The sequence below is a fragment of the Zalophus californianus genome, chromosome 13 (assembly GCF_009762305.2).
Source record: "Zalophus californianus isolate mZalCal1 chromosome 13, mZalCal1.pri.v2, whole genome shotgun sequence".
Classification (NCBI taxonomy): domain Eukaryota; kingdom Metazoa; phylum Chordata; class Mammalia; order Carnivora; family Otariidae; genus Zalophus; species Zalophus californianus.
Window position 1 is genome coordinate 30,444,653 of NC_045607.1, and position 23,988 is coordinate 30,468,640.

General features: G+C 42.3%; 1 protein-coding gene across 2 annotated transcripts; it reads left to right on the forward strand.

Moving 5' to 3' along the window:
- Nucleotides 1–4,602: 4,602 nt before the first annotated feature.
- Nucleotides 4,603–19,299, forward strand: LOC113934001 (acyl-coenzyme A amino acid N-acyltransferase 2-like). 2 transcript variants are annotated; one of them, XM_027614420.2, is made up of 4 exons: nt 4,603–4,756; nt 12,695–13,194; nt 13,450–13,652; nt 16,503–19,299. In XM_027614420.2, exons 2-4 carry the CDS (start codon nt 12,732–12,734, stop codon nt 17,091–17,093), a joined length of 1,257 nt encoding a protein of 418 aa, XP_027470221.1. In that variant the 5' UTR covers nt 4,603–4,756; nt 12,695–12,731; the 3' UTR covers nt 17,094–19,299. The 2 variants fall into 2 exon arrangements, with proteins under 2 accessions (XP_027470221.1, XP_027470222.1); XM_027614421.2 differs by having other exon boundaries at nt 4,612–4,745.
- Nucleotides 19,300–23,988: the final 4,689 nt, after the last annotated feature.

The following is a 23,988-nucleotide window of genomic DNA, read 5'->3' on the forward strand; positions in this document are numbered from 1 at the left end:
TTCATATAGTTTTTACATGTCACAGAATAGTAATTTTCTTTTTATTTTTTTCTAAGCTTTGACCAATGTAAAAGCCATTTTCAGCTTATGGGCAGCAGAAAAACAGGCTGTTGGCTGGATTTAGCTCACAGGGCATAGTTTGATGACCCTGGGTGTAAACAGTCCAAATTACGTTGTCCAAGGTCAAGTCTGACGCATTTTCTCTAAGGGGTAAGTCACAGCCCACATATTCCTGAGCTACTGAATTGCAATGGATGGAAGTGGAAGGTGAGTAGGAGATAATCAAGTGAAGATGAACCAGTAAAAAAGGGTTTTGAATGATTCCTTAGTTGTGGTGGGGAAGCCAGCGAGGAATGAGAGTAATAGAAGTAATAGGAAGACACTTCATGGTACCTGCCTAAACTCTTTTTCTTTCATCTGCTTTCTGATGCTCCCTCTGTTTAGAGTAAAATCATTCCGTTCAGGATGAGTGAGGCTATTAGCCTCCCTCCTTTCTCACTAGTCAAGTTTTCACATTTTCCAGACCCAGTCAATCAGACCACATCACTCCTTTGACTCTAATAATCATGTAACTGCAATGGCTAATACCACCTATGCTGTATGCTACATGGTAACTATGTGGGTTAGATGCTGTATCATTAGTTATATACGCCATATGCTATATAATAGCTATCATAGTGAGTTTAGTGGGTATAATTATTTTTGTTTCCTGTTTTGGACTTTAGGAAGAATGCTTATGTTTATGAGATATGATGTTTGTGTTTGGTCTAATATATATCCCTTGATTTACATTTTGTGGATTTTCAGAACCAAGAAGGTTTTGAATTTTTTTTTTCATATATTCTTTTCCATATCACTACTACAAAGGTTGGCAGGAATGCAGATCAAATAACCATTCTTGGCCAGCTTCTCTAACCTCTTGGAAATGTAAGCGGTCTGATCTCCAGGCATTGACCTCTTGTATGCACTGATAAAGTATCTGCACCTGGTTAGCTAATAGTGTGTCCTCTCAGCGTGGTCCAGGCCAGCTGGCAAAACCACTCTCACCCTCTGCTTTTGGCCCACTTGGCTTTTATTGTCCTTGCAAATTCTAAGTGTGAGTTGTGTCTTCTATCAGGTCCCTGGTGGATGCATATACCCCATCTCCTCTGCTAAAGGGTCAACTCACACACAGCCACAGCAATCCCAGGGCAGACTTGCTGACCTTCAGCTCTCAGCTGCCTTCCATGCCCATCACCGTGAGAATCTGGGAGCTTGCTGAACTCTTTCACACACCAGGAGTGCAAAGGGAGACTTGCATGTGCTATCTCCTTCTGCCTAAACACACGATGTCCTGTTAACACTGTGCTTTTCAGAACTCCAAACAGGAAGCAGGAAAAAAGCTTCTGTGGACTTCAGTTTCTCATAATCCATTCCCACCTTGGTCAAGGCTCAGACCTTCTCTCTAGGCAGGGTTGCCTTTTTCTGAAGGACAAGCCCCAGGACATAGCCTTAATGTAATAAAGCTTCCAAGGAAGAATAAAGCAATTACCGAGAACATCACTGCTGTCAGGGAGGCATTAATAAAGATCATCCTTGCCTTATAAGAAATAGGTCAGGGGCGCCTGGGTGGCTCAGTCATTAAGTGTCTGCCTTCGGCTCAGGTCATGATCCCAGGGTCCTGGGATTGAGTCCCCACATTGGGAATCCCTGCTCAGCAGGAGGCCTGCTTCTCCCTCTCCCACTCTGCCTGCTTGTGTTCCCTCTCTCACTGTCTCTCTCTGTCAAATAAGTAAATAAAATCTTAAAAAATAAACAGGTCAGAGTACACAGATATAGCTAAACTCATTATGAAACAATGACAAGCATGTTTTGGAGTACTGATTTTTGTCAGCCTTCTCATAGCTGAGTAATAGGCGTGCAGAGAAATTTTCACGATGAATTGATAGCAGGGCTGGAATCAGAACCCAGGGACTTAGACCTAAATTTTCTCTGTTACTCTGTGTTGAGATTTTCCCCCATGGCCTGTTAAACTCTATTCTCTGGAAATTTGAAATAAATTTGGGTCTATACATTAACACATTGTTTTGGTTGTTTTTAGCTTAGGAGAGCTAGAGACACTTCAAGTTCTATATTTACTCTGATTATGGAGAAATTTTTTAGGTTCTAATGATGACTAGGGACACTATTGGGTCTACCATTGAGAAGTCAGTTTTCCACTGATTGTTGCAGCTATGTGGAAGCTCAATGAAAGTACACCTGTAACTTTACCCCATTAGAGTAGTCTTCATTCCATAGTCACTAATTTTCACGCTTTTCTTCTTTCTCCTTTGAAGGAAACCAGAATATGTCACCCCAAAATATGCCTCTTTAACAAAAATTAGCAGTTAAAAAAAACAGCAGGTACAAGAAGGGCCCTCTGACCCTTCCTTTTTCCCTCCTGAAAGCAGGAGATAAAACTCCCAGATGGAAGGTGTCCTCCCTATACCAGAAGGAAAGTAAACTGCCCACATAGTTTAGTTACTTTTCCACAATTGTCTCTGTCTTTGTTCAAGCTAATATAAAAGCGAGTATTTGCTTTTCTTTGGGTCTCATTCCTTATGAGGGCTCCTGTGCCACATAAAACTTGCATTAAATACTTTTGGGTGTTTTCACCTCTTAATCTGTCTCATGTCAGTTACATTCTCAGGCCCTATAAATATACCTAAAGGTATGCGTAGAGAGAGAGGGAGAGAGATTGATGGATTTTAAGGAATTGGCTTGTGTGATTGCAGGGGCTCAAATCTTCAGGGCAGGTCAGCAGGCTTTGGGGTCCCAGGGAAGAATTGATGTTGCAGTTGTGGGTCTGAGGGCAGACTGCAGGTAGATATCCTTCTACCCTAGAGGACCTCAGTCCTTTCTGCATGGTTCACGCCTGCTAGTGATAACTGCTAAGGTCTCTTCCCTACACGGTCATCACTTCACTGCCCGGTGTCCCCACTCCTCATTTGCTGTAGCTCTTAGGGGCCCATGGACTGCTAGGTTCCCCAGTGTTTTCCATTCTGGGCAGCAGAGTGGAGAAGACCTGGCTCTGTGCCAGCCTGACCTGCTCCCCTTTGATTACCTGGGTGCTGGAGCCTCCTGACTTGTGTTCAGGAGGCTTTCCTGCACTGCTCTTAGAATCTTCATGAAGGGGCACCTGGGTGGCTCAGTTGGTTAAGCGACTGCCTTTAACTCAGGTCATTATCCCAGGGTCCTGGGATCGAGCCCCTCATCGAGCCCCGCATCGGGCTCCCTGCTCTGTGGGAAGCCTGCTTCTCCCTCTCCCAGTCACCCTGCTTGTGTTTCCTCTCTCGCTATCTCTCTCTGTCAATTAAATAAATAAATAAAATCTTAAAAAAAAAAAACTTAAAAAACAAAAAAAGAATCTTCATGAAAATGACACTGAACCCACCCTGGGACCTGATCTTGGGAATTAGTCCCTCAGCTGGGAGGCTTGCTATCCTGCCAAGGTACCTCTCATCCACAGGGAGAGTTGTGTGCGGAGGAACCATTCTCTTTCCTTAGTACCTCCAACCTGCCCATGACTTCCAAGATCAGCCTCTTCCCTCAAGGCTTATATTTCACCTTCAATATATTTACATATCACTCCCATTTAAGAAGTCAGAAGCACAAGGAAAGTTAAGCAATCTGCCAGGGGTCAGTCACATGGATAGTTGAGGAGTGCAGGTTCCAGTCTAGATCTCTCTGGTTCCAGAGACCCGTGGTCTCCCAGCTACACCTCACTGGCTGCAAAAGGTGCAAAAATGAAAAGACACAGTGCCCTCCCTGGGCGCCTGGGTGGCTCAGTTGGTTAAGCGACTGCCTTCGGCTCAGGTCATGATCCTGGAGTCCCGGGATCGAGTCCCGCATCGGGCTCCCTGCTCAGCGGGGAGTCTGCTTCTCCCTCTGACCCTCTTCCCTCTCATGCTCTCTATCTCTCATTCTCTCTCTCTCAAATAAATAAATAAAATCTTTAAAAAAAAAAAAAAAAGACACAGTGCCCTCCCTCAAGCAAGTCACCACCAGGAGGCACAGTCTACAATCTGTAAATTTGATCATTTGTACATTTTTACAATGGACATCGGCTGAGGAGATTAACAGTGGGGCAGGCTTCAGAGGTTCTGGCCCCGGAGAGGCATTTTTTGCATTGGGAGGGCTTCTATTGTCCCTTGGAAGAGTGGTTCACAAACCCAGCTATGCCTTAGCAATCCCCTGCTGAACATACAGATCCCAGGACCTTACTCCAGTTGGAATCTCCAGGTGAGGGGGCCCAGGAAACTTGACTTAACGGGCCCCTCGGGTGAGTCTTCAGCCCACACTGCTCGGAGGCTAGATATCTGGGACTTTCCTTGTTAAACACGATCAAAAAAGGCAGTTGCCTAAGAGAGCACCGACTCCAAGGAGGAAATGGAGAAGGGTTTGCAGGAAAGAAGACCAGAACTGGGAGTGGAGAGGAGTCAGGGAAGTGCTTAAAAACCAGAGCTATGTGATGAAACCCGAGATCCATTGTGAAACACCTGGACTGAGAGGTGCCCCAGCTGCACTGAGACCCTGCCCTGACCCCGTGACAGCATGGCCCATAGTCCCGTCACTGGGGACATAAGAGGAAGGAGCAGCTGACAGTTTTGTGAGGGAGAGCAGGCTAGAGGGCGCGTGGCTGGCTCAGTTGGAAGAATAGGCTGAGGAAGCCTCCAGTGCTTCTAGTTGGCTCAGCAAGCCGCCCTACTCCAGACTGCTCCAGGCAGGTGAATTCAGGGTGAGTGTGGGGGAGTCGGCTTGTCGCAGCCTGGCCTGGCTGAGGGCTGCACGGTATTTGGCAGGGCACCCAGGAAGGCATCTTTCATTCAGCTGTGTGCGTTCCTCTCAGCTGGGCGGCTAGCGCAGCTCACTGGGGGACCTGCGAGGACCATCGCCTCCCTCGTGGGTGGCTGATTGCTTGGCCACGCGGATCTATGTTTTAGAAGCATCCACTTAACAAGAGATCCTTTAGAGACTGTTTCGGGGGCAAAGTGAACACTCGGCTGCAAAGTCAGGGTCCTCTTACTCGTGTGAACTTATGGAGAGATTGTTTCTTGACTTGGGAAATTTGTCTCTGAGACTTATTGCTTGGAAGATGGGGTGGGGGGTGGGAGGAAGTACCTGTGATGAAGGAAGAAAAGACCCTAAAGGGAAAGGACTTTTGTTTCTTGATTAGTAAGTTTAACTCCTGTGGGTGACCTTTTGCTCTTTAGTTGTTTCCTGCCATCTATTGTGTTAACGTCCTATCAGTTCTTGGCTGCCTTTTCTCCAGGATGGGTCAAGTTCTCCCAGGCGTGTAACCTTGATACCCTTCCCCGTGGGAGTCTGGAACCTGCTCCACAAAATGGCTTTCAGCTTTCAGCTTTCAGCCCAAAATGTTGCTTCCACATTGCCTAGGGCTCTCTCTGCAACCACTGGAAGGCTTATCTTGTTTGAAGCAGCTTATGTGCCTGACATTATTCTAGAAACTGAGGAATAGAATGTTGAGCAAGGTGTAATTCTTGCCCTTGAGGAATAATTAACAATCCGGACTAGTGCTGTTCAATGGAATATTCTAGGCTGATGGAAACAGTCTCTATCTGAATTGCCCAATGTAGTAGCCACTAGTTATGTGTGGCTATTGAGCAATTAAAATGTGGTTACTGCGACTGAGGAATTAAAATTTTATTTGTTTTTAATACATTGAAATTTAATTAGCTATATGTGGCTGGAGGCTACTACATTGGATAGAGCAAAAAGGGAGGGAGATAAAGAAGCAGATTTTTACAATATCATAAGCTAAGTGTAATAATGAGATGGTTGGACTAGTAAGTAGGTTGGGGTGACTTGTAAAAGCTTTGATTGAATCAGATTGTTATAACGGGCACCAAACACAAAGGGAAGTCCAACTCCAAGACTGACAGATTCAGCTGGTAAAGAAATAGTGAGCCCCTGTTAGATTCAGACAGTTTATTATTTACATAGATAATGAAGGCAAGAGAAGCCAAAGGCACCTGCTGTCTGAGTCCTGAATGATGGCTCTGAAACAAAAGGGGCCCCGTGACCTCAACACAGTTGCAGTTACCCTGTTGCTGAGGATCCAACTCCAGACTGCAGCAAAACTGTCACAGAACCTGCAGCCGTGCCCCAAAGTCCTCTATGCCTCTCTGGAACCAGGGAGGTGGGTGGAAAAGCTGTCTCATAGCGGCCTCCTGTAAGATAGGGAGAGACAATTAAGAGCTACAAACTTCCACGTATAAAATAAATAAGTCATCAGGTACAGCATAGGGAATATATAGCCAATAACATTGTAATAACTTTGTATGATGACACATAGTAACTAAACCTTTCACGCTGATCATTTGGTAATGTATAGAAACTAATCTCATATGTCCATTCTATTCCAATTAAAAAAAAAAAAAAGATAAGAGGGGCTCCCGGGTGGCTCAGTTGGTTAAGCGACTGCCTTCGGCTTAGGTCATGATCCTGGAGTCCTAGGATCGAGTCCCGCATCGGGGTCCTTGCTCGGCGGGGAGTCTGCTTCTCCCTCTGATGCTCCCCCTCTCATGTGCTCTCTCTCTCTCTCAAATAAATAAAATCTTTTAAAAAAAAGAGGATAAGAGAGACAGGTGAGAAAACAATCTTGTGAAGCCCCCTCGAAAGATTGCCTCTCTTGCCACATTCTTGCGATTGCAAGGCCTGGTGGTATAAGTTTTGCCTGTGGACACAGGGAAACCGTCCGGGGTGTTGTGGTGGAACCATTCCCCTGCAAAGGGTCTTAATGCTAGGCCAAAGGATTTGGACTTACCCCATCACCCTTCAGCCATTGGAAGTTTAAAGCAGGAGAGAGATTCGATTATTTTTGTGTTGAGATCTGACAATATTGCAGAGGTTAGACTGGGAAGTGAAAAAGCCTGTAAACAGGGAAGAAGAATTAGGTAAATGGATGAGAGTTTATGCGAATGAAGTGGAGCACAATCAATAAGCATTTTTTTTTAAAGATTTTATTTATTTTTTGACAGAGAGAGAGAAAGAGCAAGAGAGGGAACACAAGCAGGGGGAGTGGGAGAGGGAGAAGCAGGCTTCCCGCCGAGCAGGGAGCCCGATGCGGGGCTCGATCCCAGGACCCTGGGATCATGACCTGAGCCGAAGGCAGACGCTTAACGACTGAGCCACCCAGGTGCCCCAGTCAATAAGCATTTTGAATAATCAGTTGAATACCAGGAAGTGAAGGGCTCCGTGTGCAGTGAATGTGACAAAGACAAATCAGACAGGATCCTGCCCTCAAGAAATTTACGGATTCACAGGAGAGCGAAAATACAGCGTAAATGGCTCTATGGTGTTTCAGTAACATATTAAGTGCTCCGAGTGGCATGGCAGAGAGCCCAGAGGATAGAGCCATCTTCAGCTCGGTGTCCCCGTATACAGTAGGTGCTTTATTGATGATGATGACAATACAGCGTTGGACAGGATAAGCATTAAGGCTTCTTCTTTTTATTTTTTATTGAGAGAGAGAGAATGGTAGAGAGCATGAGAGGGAGGAAGGTCAGAGGGAGAAGCAGACTCCCCGCTCAGCAGGGAGCCCGACACGGGCCTCGATCCCGAGACTCCAGGATCATGACCTGAGCCGAAGGCAGTTGCTTAACCAACTGAGCCACCCAGGCTCCCAGCATTAAGGCTTCTTATGACTTATTCGAGAAAACCTGTGAGGGACTGCTTCTGAGAGGCAATAAGCCTTATTAACTAACAAAGGTATTAATTCCTATCACAGTATGTGGATTAGTTGGGATCCAATGGAGAATAAGACAATAGAAGTAGAATACAGGGAAAGCAGGAAAAAAGTCACAAATATTAAGTGTGGTGAGAGGTAATAAGGAGAAAGTTGGAGGGCTTTGGATATTAGGGGCAGGGCTAACTTGCCCTACACCACTGGAGATAATATTGTACGAGTCCTTACCTCCCCCTTCCCACCACTGTATTTTGGTATTTCCATTTTACCTTGTTCTTCTACCTGAGGGAGATCGGTTCCCCTCAGTGCCTCAGGAAACGGTGGCACAACACAAAGGGAAAAACAAAAAAGTGCTTTCCTGCCCTTTGGGTTACAAAAAGCCTAACAGGATGATGTGAATTCCAAAAGTCACAAATAGGTGTGTTTTGTTTGGTACCCACCTTGGGGTTTTTGTTGTTTTTGTGTGTATGTGCTGTTTTGTGTTGTTTTGTTTTCAGGAGAACACATTTGAATGTCTTTATATTGGGCAGATCTTCTTCAGTTCACTACAGGCTTTTTTTTTTTTTAAAGATTTTATTTATTCATTTGACAGAGAGAGACATAGTGAGAGAGAGAGAGAGGGAACACGAGCAGGGGGAGTGGGAGAGGGAGAAGCAGGTCTCCTGCTGAGCAGGGAGCCCGCTGAGGGGCTCGATCCCAGGACCCTGGGATCACGACCTGAGCCGAAGGCAGACGCTTAACAACTGAGCCACCCAGGTGCCCCAGTTCACTACAGTCTTATATTGCATTCCTTCTGACCTTTATCTGCAAACTGGTATGACCTGCTCGGCATTCATTGTAAAATTGGTTTTGGAAGAAGGCATAAAAACATAGGAGCAGGGCGTTTCGGCCAAGTGTTTTAGCACTGTACAAGTCACTGGGACTTACTTGGACTGCAAGGAAAAGCAGAGTGCTCTAAATTCTGTGAGTACATCTCTGCCACCTGGAGGAACAAGGATTCAAAAGAGAAATTACGTTGAATCTAGAATGATAGGAAAACATCGCATTTTGTGCACATGTGGGTTTGTGGACTAAAATTCAGTCCTACTATTCTATTATCAGTCCTGCCATACTATGCTTCAGGCAGTATCTGTCACTAAAAGCTTCAGAGTCAGGGAAAGGAAAAGATGAAACCAAAGACAAGAAAGTAGTAAAAAAGAAACAAGGGTGGGAGAGGCCAGGGAAAAAAAATGCACATTCACATTTCTACTGTCATTTGGGGAAAATAAGATTTACATGGAAGGTCAGATAGCATGGGTTAAAATTCTTGTTGCACCGTTAACACAGGCAAACTTGGGTAAGTCACTTAACTTGCTGAGTTTGATCTCCTAACTTATAATGACCAGGAAAGGACCTTGAAAATTGGAAAGGCTTTATTATGGGCATTAATATCACCCCCGGCTAGGTTTTAGTAAGTGCCCAATAAATGTTTGCTGTTAGAGAAAAAAAGGGAACCAAGGGGGAGAGTAGAATTCCAGTAGCCATTTAAAAGAACCAGGCCCTTTACTTGTCAAATGATTGTGGTGTATGATTGCCTTTTCAGTTTTCCTGGAGCCGTTGCTGCATTTTAAAATTATTTGTTAAAGACAATGCACATGGGACAGGACAACTTATATTACCAGCTAGTGTAAATCCCATCGGTTGGTAGCTTCATTGTAAAGACAGACTTTTTGGCGTGTCGACTCTTGTGAAATGACTCAGAAGATGGTAATTCTCCATTTCTGATCTCATGAGACATGTGTCTGGTCCTTTAATCCTCTTCTTCCACTTTATTTTTATTTTTTTAAAGACTTTTATTTATTTATTCATGAGAGACAGAGACAGAGAGAGAGGTAGAGGGAGAAGCAGACTCCCCGCTGAGCAGGGAGCCCGATGTGGGACTCGATCCCAGGACCCTGAGATCATGACCTGAGCTGAAGGCAGACACTTAAACCATCTGAGCCACCCAGGCGCCCTCTTCTTCCACTTTAAATTTATCTTCAAAAATCAGCCTATTGGACCATCAGACATGTTTATAAAAGGCAAATGCTTACTAAAATAAAAAAGCGGTATAATAAATAACCAAGGGAGAAAAATTCTTTTTTTTTCAAAGATTTTTAAAAATTTTATTTATTTTCAAGAGGCAGACAGAGGGAGAAGCAGGCTCTGCACTGAGCAGGGAGCCCGATGTGGGGCTGGATCCTGGGACCTGGGATTGTGACCTGAGCCGAAGGCAGACCCTTAACCCACTGAACCGCCCAGGTGCCCTGAGAAAAATTCCTCAAAAAACAATTCCTATTACAATGCTCTTCTGATCCTGCCCCTACTTCACGATGCCTTTCTTACTCAGTCCACACTTTGCAATGCTTACAAATAATAGCAAAGTGTCGGAGCTCAGAGGAGTTGCAGTGTGTAAGAATTCATTTTTTGGAATGCAAATTTCCCTCCAATTTTCCCTTATAGCAGTAGGGTTTGTTTACTACCTTAACTCATTTCACAAAGTGGAAAGGGAGTTTGGAGTACGTGATTGAGGAAGGAGAGGCAAACATCATCAGCCTACCATCCTCCCCATGCAATAGAGTGCTCACTAACCATCAAGGACCTCCTCTGTCTTGGATCCAAAACCGAAAATGAACATGATCCTTTTGCACACTGCCCTCATGGGATGAAAAACTTGTAAAGAAATCACTAATAGAACCACTCAATCACTATCCATCATTATGTGCACCATAATCACATGACACTTGAAGTTCAAAAACAGTTTCTTTTTCTCTCAGTTAAGAACTCTAGTGGAAACCCCTAGTAACATTTCACAAAACCTCAGGGTTCCTCAGAACCCCAGGTGTATAGGTACCAAGTCTTCTTTCACATGTGTGTTGTGTATGTGTGTATTTTAATTCTGGACTCTTCTTGTTTCTTGAATATAAGGGAATGATGACACAGAGGCTTGTTAAGTCTGAGGACTGTTAGATTCACAGCCAACTTCTGGGAAGGCAATCTGTCAAACTTTGCCTTGGATGCCTACCAAGTCCTCACAAAGGTACACCCATCACAAGATAGAAGGTGTGAAAGACACTGACTTTATTTAGCCCATACTGCAAGGGGCAATGACTATGGGGTTAATGATCATCTGGTCCCTTCTTTGTCTTTGGTAGGGAAACCGAGACAGCATTCACAAGCACACACTGTTGGCCTGACAAGTTGTCTTTCTCTCTCTCGTTTATTTGTTTCATGGTTTCGTTTTTGTCAAATCCATATAGTTTTCTTGAGAGAACTGCTTCTTATAGGAATGTCACTCTCATCTAATCTCTGGCACACACTTTGGTGGAAATAGCAAAAATGTACACATAGAGTAAGAGTGACCATTATGGGGAATTTCTTTTTTTTTTCCTTTAAAATTTTTTATTGTTATGTTAATCACCATACATTACATCACTAGTTTTTGATGTAGTGTTCCATGATTCATTGTTTGTGCATAACACCTAGTGCTCCATGCAGAACATGCCCTCTTTAATACCCATCACCAGGCTAACCCATCTCCCCACTCCCCCTCCCCTCTAGAACCCTCAGTTTGTTTTTCAGAGTCATTATGGGGAATTTCTGACAAATCAGAGTGACTGGTGATCTCTGGGTCCCCATTCTAAATAGGTAAGGGAAAAATATCCCTGGCGCATCTTGAATCAGGTATTCAGCCCTGATCCAATCCTCAGTGGCCCCAGGTTGAGGTCACATGGTATCCACATAGCTGTTGAGTCTCCATCCCTGGGCTTTAGGAGGCTTTTCCATCACTACAATTTGTATCAAGATTTTGTCAAAAAAATGGCACATACCTATGTCAAAGTTTCATATAAGAAATTTCTTATAGAGCTAAACATTGGAAAGACCTCTCTTTTTCCTTTCCCCTGAGGACCTGGTAACTTTTTCTATGATAATAATTAGAACAATGGAACTGACCAAGTTACCTTTTCTCCTTTGGCTGTCACAAATTCTGTGCCAAACTTACAGTCCATAAAAAGCTTTACTTTTCATGCTGTAGGTTTTCTTTGACCAATGCCTGATTTTGGTTCACACTTTCCCAATTCTATTTTATTCTTATTTTACTCTGCATCTGTTATCTGTAAATAGGTTCAACCTTTTTTTTTTGGTGAGTATGAGGTATGGAAGAAAGGAGAAAAGTGAGGAGAGAGAGAAGAAAGGAAAGGAGAAAGGATGTAAAGAAGGAGGAAATACCCCAGATTTTGCTCATTAATGGAGCAGAGAACGAAATAGCTGACCCAATGTCTTTTACAGTCTCTTTACCACAAATGATATTTTGACATTTATCAGTCCATCAGAAAGGCATAAAAGAGACAAGATCATGGAGTTTTATTTTCCCTTAAAAGGAATAAATAATGGGAACACACAAAAAAGCTGGAAGTTGGTCTTATTTAGAGACTAAAACAAAAAATATACAACACCATAGTATATTTCTTGTTTATGTAACTCTACCCAGGTAGGTATGTGGCTTGAAAAGTAGCACTGATCCTTCCTGTAAGGGCTTTTCCATGCATTACCTCCTTAGATCCTAACAAACACCTGGTGAAGTAGGTCACAGGGGTATTATCTCAACTGAGGAATTAAAGCTTAATTTACCCCAAACCATAAAATGAAGGTTTACTACAGTGTTATAATGGATAAGAGAGGAGGCTGCGGGTATCAGCTTTAGCTTGAATTTCCAGTTTTACTGTTAATTATTTATGAGGTTTTGAGCATGTCACTCAACCTGTTTCCTCATGTGTAAAATGAGAATAATGAGTCCTCTTGCACGTCTTCTTTCCCCTCCTCCTAATGTTCTATATATTTTGCATGAGGTCTCTAGAAGTAGAGCTTGGCCAGACCTAATGCAAGCCTTGTCTTGATCTTTCTCCTGGGATTTCGGTCTCCAACTCAAAGTCTCCTCTCACCCTCCAGGGCAGGGAATACCACCTGGTCCCTTTGTGAGCTGCCAATGTTCCAGCTGACAGCCACCCCAGCAAGCGCCCTTGCAGATGAGCCAGTGCATATCCAAGTGACAGGCCTGTCCCCGTTGCAGTTGGTGACCCTAACGGCGTCTCTGAAGGATGAGAAGGGGAATGTGTACCAGTCCAAAGCCTTCTACAAGGCGAACGAGGTTGGTGAGCTGGACCTAATGCGGGCTCCTGCATGTGGAGGCGACTACGTGGGAGTCCACCCGATGGGCCTCTTCTGGTCTCTGAAGCCCCAGAAGGGTTTCAGGAGGCTGCTTAAGAAGGATGTGATGAACAGCCCCTTTTGGGTCACTCTGAACCTATATGACTCAGTTTGTTTCCAAGATTTGATCATAGGTGAGCCCATGGCCAGCCAGGTGGTCCAGCGCTGGTTCTCAGCCCCTGGGGTACAGCGTGTGCAGATCCGAGAAGGTCGGGTGCGAGGAGCCCTTTTCCTGCCTCCAGGTGAGACTAATCGTTGGTGATATAGGAAATGTTGTTGATGGATATGAAAACAAAAACAAATGGCATCACATTATTGGAGAACTATTATTTCTCACAATAGTTTAAAAGCAACATGCCATTTTGTGTGTGTGTGTGTGTGTGTGTGTGTGTGTGAAGGTGGAATTCAGTTTGTTCACCTTGTACTTCCCCTCTTAGCCACTTTACCCTCCTTCCACTCTTTCTGATCCCATTCTCTTTTCTTTTTGTTGCTTTCAGGGGAAGGTCCTTTCCCAGGAGTCATTGATTTGTTTGGGGGCGGAGGGGGTCTGATTGAGTTTCGGGCCAGTCTTTTGGCTGCGCATGGCTTTGCAGTGCTGGCCTTAGCCTACTTTGCCTACGAAGATCTGCCCAATTTACTGCAGGAGATCGACCTGGAATATTTTGAGGAAGCTGCTAACTTGCTACTAGCTCATCCCAAGGTAATTTAGAATACTTTTCATTCTACCTTGCAACATTATAGCAAAAAAAAAAAAAGAATCAGAAATGGCTGTTTTGCCTATTTTACCAATCTGTTTAGATTTGGGCATAGCACAGTTTACCCTTAAAATGGGGATGATAATGTCGACCTCGTAGAATTGTTGGGTTGCCGATCAGCTTTCTGGCACAAAAGACAATAAATGGTGGATAGATTATGGTTATTTTCAGCGGGGGAGAAAAAAAGCCAAGACTCCTTACGTTTGAAGTGCATGTGACTTATTCATCAGTGGCTCTTCAATTTTTATCAGCCACTGATCGCAAATGATGAATTCTCTGGCTTGCCGTGGTTTCAAACTTCAATGATTGTCTCTGCATGGGGTAATGCTCCTGAGACTGAGAATGCGCAAAAGTTCAGTTTTAGAGCTGGGCCACAGGATCAGAGCAGAATTATCAGCAGAATGGAGGTGGCTGCACCATCAGATTAGCTGAATTAGCTCTTCACTTAGTATCAGATCTAGGAGAAGAACTAAGCCCCAAGTAAGTATCCAAGGCCCCAAGCCGGGAAAGGAATCTAGAAAGGAAGGATCATTTTAGTACTCTGTCAAGTATTGTTGTACCATCGAAAATGTGGTCCACTGTCCAGAGGCCTTGGTGTGACCAGAGAGCTGTTTGAATGCAGACTCTCAGGCTGCAGCCCGGCCAGCATCTGCATGTTAACAAGATCCCCAGGTGATGCGGATGCACATTCACATTTGAGAAGGATTGAACTAGTACATCTCTTAATCCAGCTTTTTTTCTAGGATATAATATAAATATTAGATGAATTATAATCTAGACCTCTTGAAGATGTCTCGAAGAACTGATGTTTGTGTTAGTGACTAAAAACAGACACATGGGAATAAATATCACATGGTCAGGTGTCTGGGTTGACATTCTGTTAAGTTGAAACATAATAATTCTGGTTTTCCAGTTTGAAAACGTTCAAATATCAGCTATGTTCTATGGCTCAACCTGTCATGGTAAAATAATCATACCAGCTAACATTTATTAAACGACTCTGTTTGACTCTCTGCTAAATACTCTAAAAGCACTCTTATTTAACACTCACAATTACTTTGTGATGTGAGTACTGTGGACATCCTCATTTTTCAGATGAGAAGGCACACTCAGATTAAGTCATGTGTCAGAACTAGACAGCCCTTGTGGCAATGTCTTTGCTCCAAACCATTAGGTTATCCTGACTCAGTGACCCGTATCACTCTCTCCCTGGAGAGCCTTGACTCTTCTCTAGGAGGCACGAGGCCCTGTCTCCTATCAGAATATTATCAGTATCTTCATCTTCAGTGTTACTGCCATCATCGGCATCAAACATATGTGTGATTTTTCTAAGCATATTTGGCTCTCTTTAAAGGATTGTTTGGAAGGAATTAAATCCCAGATAAAATGTTTTCAAGTTTAAAAACATTCTTTTTTCATTTCAAATGTCCCTATTTGTGACATTATCCGAGGAGGAAGTGCAATTGGCAAAATTCAATTTAGATTCGGTATCATCAGAAGAGAGTCAATTCCCACCTCGGCCCCTTGATACTGTTGTAACCTTAAGCAAGACTTGTAGACTTCCTGAATCTCTGGGTCCTTATTGGAAGGACAAGCTGAGACAATTTATGTGTAAAGCACTTAGCTGAGGACCGAGCATACGGTAAACTCTCGATAAATCAACCTTGTCATCCTTGCCCATCAATTTTCCCCCTCTCTCCCTTCCCTACATCCTCAACCAGTCCCAAAGTGCTTTAGGGTCTATTCCCCAATCTTTCTCAATACGTCACACCTTCTTCACGCTCCCTGCCACTGTTTTAGTTTGCTGCCTCATCACTGCCCCCCTGTGGTACCGCCATTGTGTAGTTCCGTCTCCAGTGATGATAGTCTCCTCCCTCACTCCCAAGTCTGTTCTTCTTATGGATGGTTCCCAAACGTAGAAGCACACGGGATTTCCTGGGGGGATATGCACTAGTATGAGATTCTTGGGCCCACTCAGACCTATTGCAGTAGAAACTTGAAAACTGGATCTCAGAAAGCTCTAATTAAAAAAACAAAACAAGACTTTTTTTTTTTTAGGTGATCTGATGACAGGTGCTGGGCATACAACTGTAAGCAAAGTAAACATATCAGGTTGCGATGTATTTGCTTCTCTCTGTCCAAAATGCCCTTCCTTTCCCTACTCATCTGCCAAACTTCTTCCTTCCCTCTGCTCCCTCAGCGTTCCACAGAATTAAGGGCCCCTTCCTATGACCTACTACTTTTCCTATTAGACAGGGCGCTGGAATTCAATTGTTTATAAAATTCGAGTCTTTCATCTTTACCCTCCCAATGCATTCATGATTAGCTCTTGGATTAATGGATGTGCAAAACGTGTGCAACTGTAAACTGCTATATAAATATGAATAACACCTACATAATATTCAAAAGAACCCGGGAAACCTCTTTTCCTAGCTGGAGAGAAGAATTTGATTCCTAAGTTTACCTGCTTCTACAGGTGATGTTGAATGTTGCTGGTGCATTTCAACTCTTTTTGCTTTTATGGAATTCTGCCTTTGATGAAGAGTTTTTATTTCTATTGTTTCACTAAATCCTTCTAACAATCCTGCAGGGTAGGGAATATTATCACCCCCGTAAGACAGTAAGGCTTCCAGAAGGCAAAGAGGTAATGTTTTCAGTCACAGAAGCTGGTAAACCCCAGCGCTAGGATTCCCAGCCCATATTGTCTGACCGTTTCCATGACACTAGCTTACTGGCCTGCAGGGCAGCTCCTTCGAGTATGGCATCTGATGGGTTCCCTTTATTTTGTGCTGCAGGTCCGAACGCCAGGAATCGGAGTGATCTCTGTGAGCAAAGGTGCAGAGATCGGGCTGGCCATGGCCTGCTTCCTGAAGCAGGTGGTAGCCACCATCTGCATCAATGGGCCCAATGCCATCTATGAATTTCCGCTCAGGTACAAAGATCTGGTTATAACACCCATCCCCTCGTTTTTGGAGCGCATGCAGTATGACATCTCAGGGTCTCTGCGCCTCCGCCACTACAGGGGGGACCCCCAGGATGAACTGAGTCAGCAGAGCGTGCTTCCTATTGAAAAGGCCCAGGGTCCGATCCTCTTCGTGGTTGGAGAGAATGATGAATGCTCGAATAGCAGGAAGTATGCTGAGCAGGCCCTGCACCAGCTCTGGAGCCACGGGAGAAACAATGGAAGGATGCTGTTGTACCCTGGGGCGGGCCATCTCATTGAGCCGCCCTATGCACCCCTGTGTTATGCCTGCCCAAACAAGAACTATTCTTGCTTCCTGCTCTGGGGAGGGGACCCCGTTGCCCACGCTGCAGCCCAGGAGCACTCCTGGGGAGAGATCCTGAAATTCCTCAGGCAACACCTTATTCAAAGTAGGAAACTCTGAGCCAGGGCTCAGTGTGATGATGAAGTGGGGAGACAAAAAAATGAGAATAAGGCAAGCATATGATGGGAAGAGGGGGTTCTTCTGGCTTCTCTAGATTCACAGTTATCTTGAATCAGTTGGAAGGAGACAGGGCAAAAATCAAGGGCCAACGGCACAGGTTCAATATCTGACAAATTTGTATGTGATTTGAATTTTTTGTAAACTGAATCTTAGTTTATATGCACCAGGGTACATTGCTATCTCAAAATTGTGATACCTTTGCAAATTGAATAATCTTTTGTTTCCCAGGTAGGGATCCCTTGGACCCAGGTATTGCCAATCTAGATGAATACTCTGGAACTTCCAAGTTACTTGTGGAAAAACAAGTAACTTCTGTTTAAAACTGAGTTTCTGACATTTGATATGAAAAGTTCTAAGGCCACCATCAAACGTAACGCTCGTTATAGATTTCTGATAGATGCTTTATTTTTTTCTCAGAATAGTGATGTTTCTTTTTATCCCTAAAATATATTTCTTTTAATAATTTAATCAGGAATGGGATTGAATTTAATCACATGCCTTTATAGCATTTATTGAAATTAGTTATTGAAGTTAGTTAATATAGTTAAAGCAATTACAACAGTCCAGGTATGTAGTGATCAGCGTATCAGAATTGGCTATAATTATTTTCATAAGGCTTTCTTTCTTTTTTTCTTTTTTTTTTGTTTTTTGGTTTTTTTTTGTTCTTTTTTGTGTTTTTTTGTTGTTCATAATGCTTTCTTCCCTCAATCTGTTAATGTGGTGAATTACATTCATTAATGGACTCATGTTGCTTTTGCATCTAATTTTACCAGATGATTTTCTCATATTGACTAATATGGGTTTTAAAGTTTCTTTTGGAGCCAACCTGGTCATTCCTATTTTCTCAGAATTTCACCCATATTTTCTAGAACAAATTTTTCACTTATAATTTTGTACGTATCCCCTATTATTTATTTGCATGCTTTCTCTTTTTTCCTCTCAGTCTGACTTACCGAATATTTTTCTATTTTTATTGATCTTTTCCAAGAACAGTTTTTGTTTTTTTTGTTTTTTTTGGTCAAGTCTTTTCCTCCTGATTCTTTGATTTCTGTTGTTTTAAAATAAATTCATTCCTTCTGCCATTTTTGTGTTTATTTTTCTGGCAATGTTCTCATTTTGTTAATTTCTAGATGGTTTCTGATTTACTCCCCCCCCTCTAAATCCAAGAGTAACTTTACCAAAGCACAAGGTATCAGACTGTAGATACTTATTGATCATAAGGGGAAGGCGTGAGGAACCTAGCAGTGGAGGATCAGATTGTTACCACCTGAACCCACTGGTCAAACTTAGCATCACTTAAAATGGTCATTTTTACATAATGTGCTTCATGAGGAGATGTAATGTGGAGTGCCTAGCACTACTTATATTACTTCTAACAATGCGATTAAACTTGCACCTTGTCAAACTTTTAGATCAAACTTCTTATTGATACAGTGGCTAGAGACCAGTTAAACAATCCTATAAAGAGACAAACAAATCCAGGTTGTGGGTCATTGTCTAACTTGGTCTCACCATAAGTTAATTAGCAACTGACCTGGTTTTTTTCAGAAGCTGGTTGCATGAAAAAATTTGGGATCTTTTTTTCTTTGTGGGATTCCCCCCCTTTTTTTGGTTGGAGTGAGCTGTGGGACTATCAAGTATTAAGAGACTTAAGAGACATATCAACCAAATGCTATCTGTGGGCTTCGTTTGAACAAAATAACTGTAAAAGGATATTTTGGGGACAATTAGAAAAATCTGAATATGGACTGGATACTAAATGATACTGTGAAATTGTTATTATCTTGTTAGGTGTTATAATGGTATTGTGGTTATGTAAAAAGTCACTTTTAGATAAAGATGCATACTGATACATTTAAAGGTGGAGGGTTGCGATATCTGGGAATTGTTTTAAAATACTGCAGGAATATGGCAAAATGTGAATAATTATTACTTCTAGATTATGGCTATAGTGAAGTTTGTTATAATATTTTTTATGTGTGGCTGTAATTTTTTATATAAAAAGCTAAAAAAATAAAAGATACAATCAATATATTTACCTTTCTTCCCCCAAAGGCAAGAACTTTAGCATATACTAAATCTTTTTCTCCATGGCAGCCCCATTAATTTTAGATTACTGATTGGTTTCACAATAAATACATATTTAACAGCTATGCTTCAATGTGTCTTTCCTGCTTTTACAGCCTGACTTTTAAATTCTTGGCTTTATCTTCCATTTGGCCATTTCCTAAAGGATAAACTCAAGTAATTATTTTAAAAGATTCCTATTCAAAGAATCTGAAGGAAGGAAAAGCGCAAAAAAAAAAAAAAGATTCCTATTCACCTGAATCTTAGCAAATTTAAAAATGTCTCTATTTTGCTCACTTTGCAATAATGGAGAATTTCATACTTGTAGAATTTGATGTTAACGGACTTTGATCTTTTTATTTTGGCATCCATTGTTGTCAGTGAGAAGTCGAAGTCTTCTTACTTTGTGGGATTTTTTTTTTCTCCTTTGTTTCAGATTTTCCCAATTCTATTTTATTTTTCTTTTACTCTGTATCTGAAAGCTTTTTACAATTTTCTCTTTGTTCTTAGTGTTCTGAAATTTCTTCAAGAAATGAGTAGGGGTGGGTTTATCATTACTATGTTAATTAATTTTGCTTGGTCCTGTATGGGCCATTCCAAACTCAAGACAGCTATTTTCAGCTTTTTTTTTTTTTTTAAGATTTCATTTATTTATTTGAGAGAGAGAGATCACGAGCTGGGGGGAAAGGTAGAGGAAGAAGCAGGCTCCCCACTGAGCAGGGAGCCCTATGTGGAACTCAATCCCAGGACGCTGGGATCATGACCTGAGCTGAAGGCAGAGGCTTAACCAACTGAGCCACCCAGGTGCCCTGTTTTAGATATTTGCTTCTATTAATTTTATGATCACTTTAACCTTTACATTTTTTCTATTCTCTCCTTCTGGAACTCCAGTTAAGAGAATTTTGGAGTTTCTGAATGTATCCTCCTTGAATATCAAATTTCTCTCATACTTTTTTTGTACCTCTCCCTGCCGCCCCCAGCTCCCTGTATTCTTGGAGAACTTCACAGTTGAATTTTCACCTCACTAATTTGTGTTTCAGCTGTGTCCAATTTGCTATTTGGCTCATCTCTTGGGTATTATTTTGTTGATCATTATTTTCAATTTTCCCTTAAAGTCTGTTCTCATTTTTCCTCTCAGCTTTATTGAGATATGATCGACAAATAACACTGTATAAGTTTTAAGGTGTACAACTTGATGATTTGATATACATATATATTATGAAGTGATTACACAATTAGGTTAGTTAACACATCCATCACCTCACAGTTATCAATTTGTGTGTGCACGCGCGTGTGTGTGTGTGTGTCTGTGTGGTGAGAGCATCTATTCTCTTAGCAAATTTCAGGTATATAGCACAACGTTAGTAACTACAGTCACCATGTTGTACATATCCCGTTCTCATTTTACAAATACATCATTAGATCATCCTTTCTTATTCCTGCTTTCACCTGTGGCCTTCAAGAACACGCACATTCTGTGCAGGTTACTGTCATTGTATTTAAAAAGCAGTATAAGCCATTGGGGTTAAGAAAACCCACTTATCCCAGGACCACATGGATATTACTTTTCAGGGATCTGATTTCAGCAAAATGAAACCTATCTTTTTATGGTCTTCTATCAAGGCTTTCTAGGATCTCAGCTTCCATCTCCATTATTTCGTTTCCCCCTGTTATTTGGTTAGAAAAACCTGACTAAAAGTGGTTTACACAATGGGCTACTTATTGTCTCTTACATAAAGAAATCCAAAGGAAGGATGGCTTTGGTTTACTCACCAGTTCAGCAAAGTCATGATGAACCGAGTTCCTTCTATCTTTCTGCTCCCCCATCCTTAACAGGTTAACTTATTCTCTTAGGCTAGCCCCCCTATTGTTCTTAAGATGTTGACCACCAGCCCTGGTATCTCATGAAGAAGATCTCTCTTAGATTTCCCCATGTCTCAGTGGCCAAAACTGGGCCACATGTGTATGCCTAAAGCAATCGCAAGCAATGGAAGGGAGATCACCACAACAGCTTAGACAATCAAGACTTAATGTTAGGGGCCCAGCATCACTGAAGAACATGTCCACTTGGCAGATGGTGAACAAGAATGAAATTCATTATCGGCAAGGGCTACTGAGTTGCCAACCAGCACAGTTTGCCCCACGTGTGTTTCCTATTCCCTCTACTGTTTTCATAACAAATGAAAATTGTGAGTGGGGGGAGGGGCTCTTCTGGTTCCCCATGCATTCCAAATGTTTTCGTGAATGTGTGGACCAAGATTACTCTTGAATTGACCTGTCCAGGCATTTTGATTCTCTGAGCTCTGCTCTTCTTCCTTGTGTCCTTTGGCACACTGCAGCTGTCCCTCTGGTTTAAATAAATATGTAGGACACTACGTATCTTCCTATTTATGTGTAACTAGGAGTCCCAATACTTTCACTCCATAGTATTCCCTTTCTAGGGTGGTTAGACAGTCTACCTCAAAGGCAAAGATTTATGTGCCTTTGAATATGTATAATTTGCAATACAGGATCTGGCAATGCCTCAATCTCTGGATTTCTTTATTCCTAGGGCTTGCCACTCTTTATTACACCATGACCAAACATTCTTGTCTCATCGTTTTTATGTGATCTTCACAGATTACTGTTGCTTCTGGTAGAAAGTTACATTGGTTTCAGAACTCTGTGGCATGTTCTCTGGGTAGCCTAAAATCCTCCCTTCTAATAGTACCCAAATGTGTCCTTGGGCTTCAGTGATTCTAAACTTACTCCAGCCCCCACAGGTGAGTGCTAATTGGTGTAGACCAATCATGGTGGTTATCTTCCTTCATCCAGTAAGTAGTGTAGACACTGACATGAGACATAATTCTTGTCAATAGGATGTCAGAGACATCTGAAGAAAATGAAGATTGTCTGAAAGAGACATTCTGGGAATTTGCGGGAAGTCTTTCTTATCTTAAAAAAGCAAAGAAATGCGGGGCGCCTGGGTGGCTCAGTCGCTAAGCACCTGCCTTCAGCTCAGGTCATGATCCCTGGATGCTGGGACCAAGCCCCACATCGGGCTCCCTGCTCAGCGGGAAGCCTGCTTCTCCCTCTCCCACTCCCCCTGCTTGTGTTCCCTCTCGCACTGTCAAATGAATAAATAAAATCTTAAAAAAAAAAAAACCCAACACACAAGGTCTGGCCAAATGAGTTGCAGAGAAATGGAACCGAGGCTCTAAGTATGTTGTTTTCATGGATGCTCAACCCTTGGATTTCTTGTTATTGGATTAAATAAATTTCCTTATTTGTTGAAGCTATTTACATTGGGAATTTCTTTGCTACTGAAGACCATCACGATCACGGACACTTCCCTCATCACAGCAGCCCACCCTCTTTTGGATTTGGCCTGAGGCAGTATAGAAGGACAAATTGCACAACCTAATTTTTTAAAAGAAAGGTGGGCAAGATGAATGGATAAGAAGATGTGGTATATGGAATGGAATATTATGCAGCCATCAAAAGGAATGAAATCTTGGCATTTGCAACAATGTGGATGGAACTAAAGGGTATTATGCTGAGCGAAATAACTCAATCAGAGAAAGACATGTGTCATATGATCTCACTCAATCAGAGAAAGACATGTGTCATATGACCTCACTGATATGAGGAATTCTTAATCTCAGGAAACAAACTGATGGTGGGGGGTGGGAGGGATGGGGTGCCTGGGTGATAGACATTGGGGAGGGTATGTGCTATGGTGAGCGCTGTGAATTGTGCAAGACTGTTAAATCACAGACCTGTACCTCGAAACAAATAATACGTTATATGTTAAAAAAAAAAAAAAAAGAAGATAGCAGGAGGAGAAGAATGAAGGGGGGGAAATCAGAGGGGGAGACGAACCATGAGAGACGATGGACTCTGGAAAACAAACTGAGGGTTCTGGAGGGGAGGGGGTGGGGGGATGGGTTAGCCTGGTGATGGGTATTAAGGAGGGCACGTTCTGCATGGAGCACTGAGTGTTATACGCAAACAATGAGTCATGGAACACTACATCAAAAACTAATGATGTAATGTATGGTGGTTAAGTAACAATAAAAAAAGAGTGAAAAAATTAATATCCATCTGGAATTTCATGAGACATTTCTTAGACTTTTAAAGTTTCATAAACTCAAATATGCATTACCTGAGGACCATGTATTGTTGCTAGAAGTGATTGTATTATATTTCGTTTGTGGTGATGGGATAGTGGAAAGAAGAAACCTCCTGTAGTAAGTAGAGTCACCTCCTGAGTGGAAATGGGCTGAAAGTAAGCCACCTATTTTGCAGAAACACAGACACAAAAATGCTTATTGAATGTTTACTGTATAGAAATGATGCTAAAAACTTTTCATGAATCATTTAATTGAATCCTCACAATCTTTATGGCATACTTTCCCCATTAATGCCCTCACTTTAATTGTAGAAAACTATGAGGCTGGGAGTTTGACTTGCATTGTGATTCAGCTAGTTACCAGATAAGATTCTGGGTTTGATTTTTAACAATCTCAGCCCTATGGCTACAGAAGATGAGAATCTTCTTCAGAGAGCACATAGAAGCTTTCAGATCATTTATGGGGCACATACATTGGGAATTTAAATCCCTAAGTTCAACATTTTCCCCCTACTTTGTCCAGTGACATCAAGAACAGCTAGCCACTCTTGTTATATTCATTAGTTTGCCAAAAATGTTCAGAAGTATCATATACAATGCCGCTCAGTCCCTTGCTTCTTATTAGTGGGTTGATTATGAGTATTCCATAGTGATGTT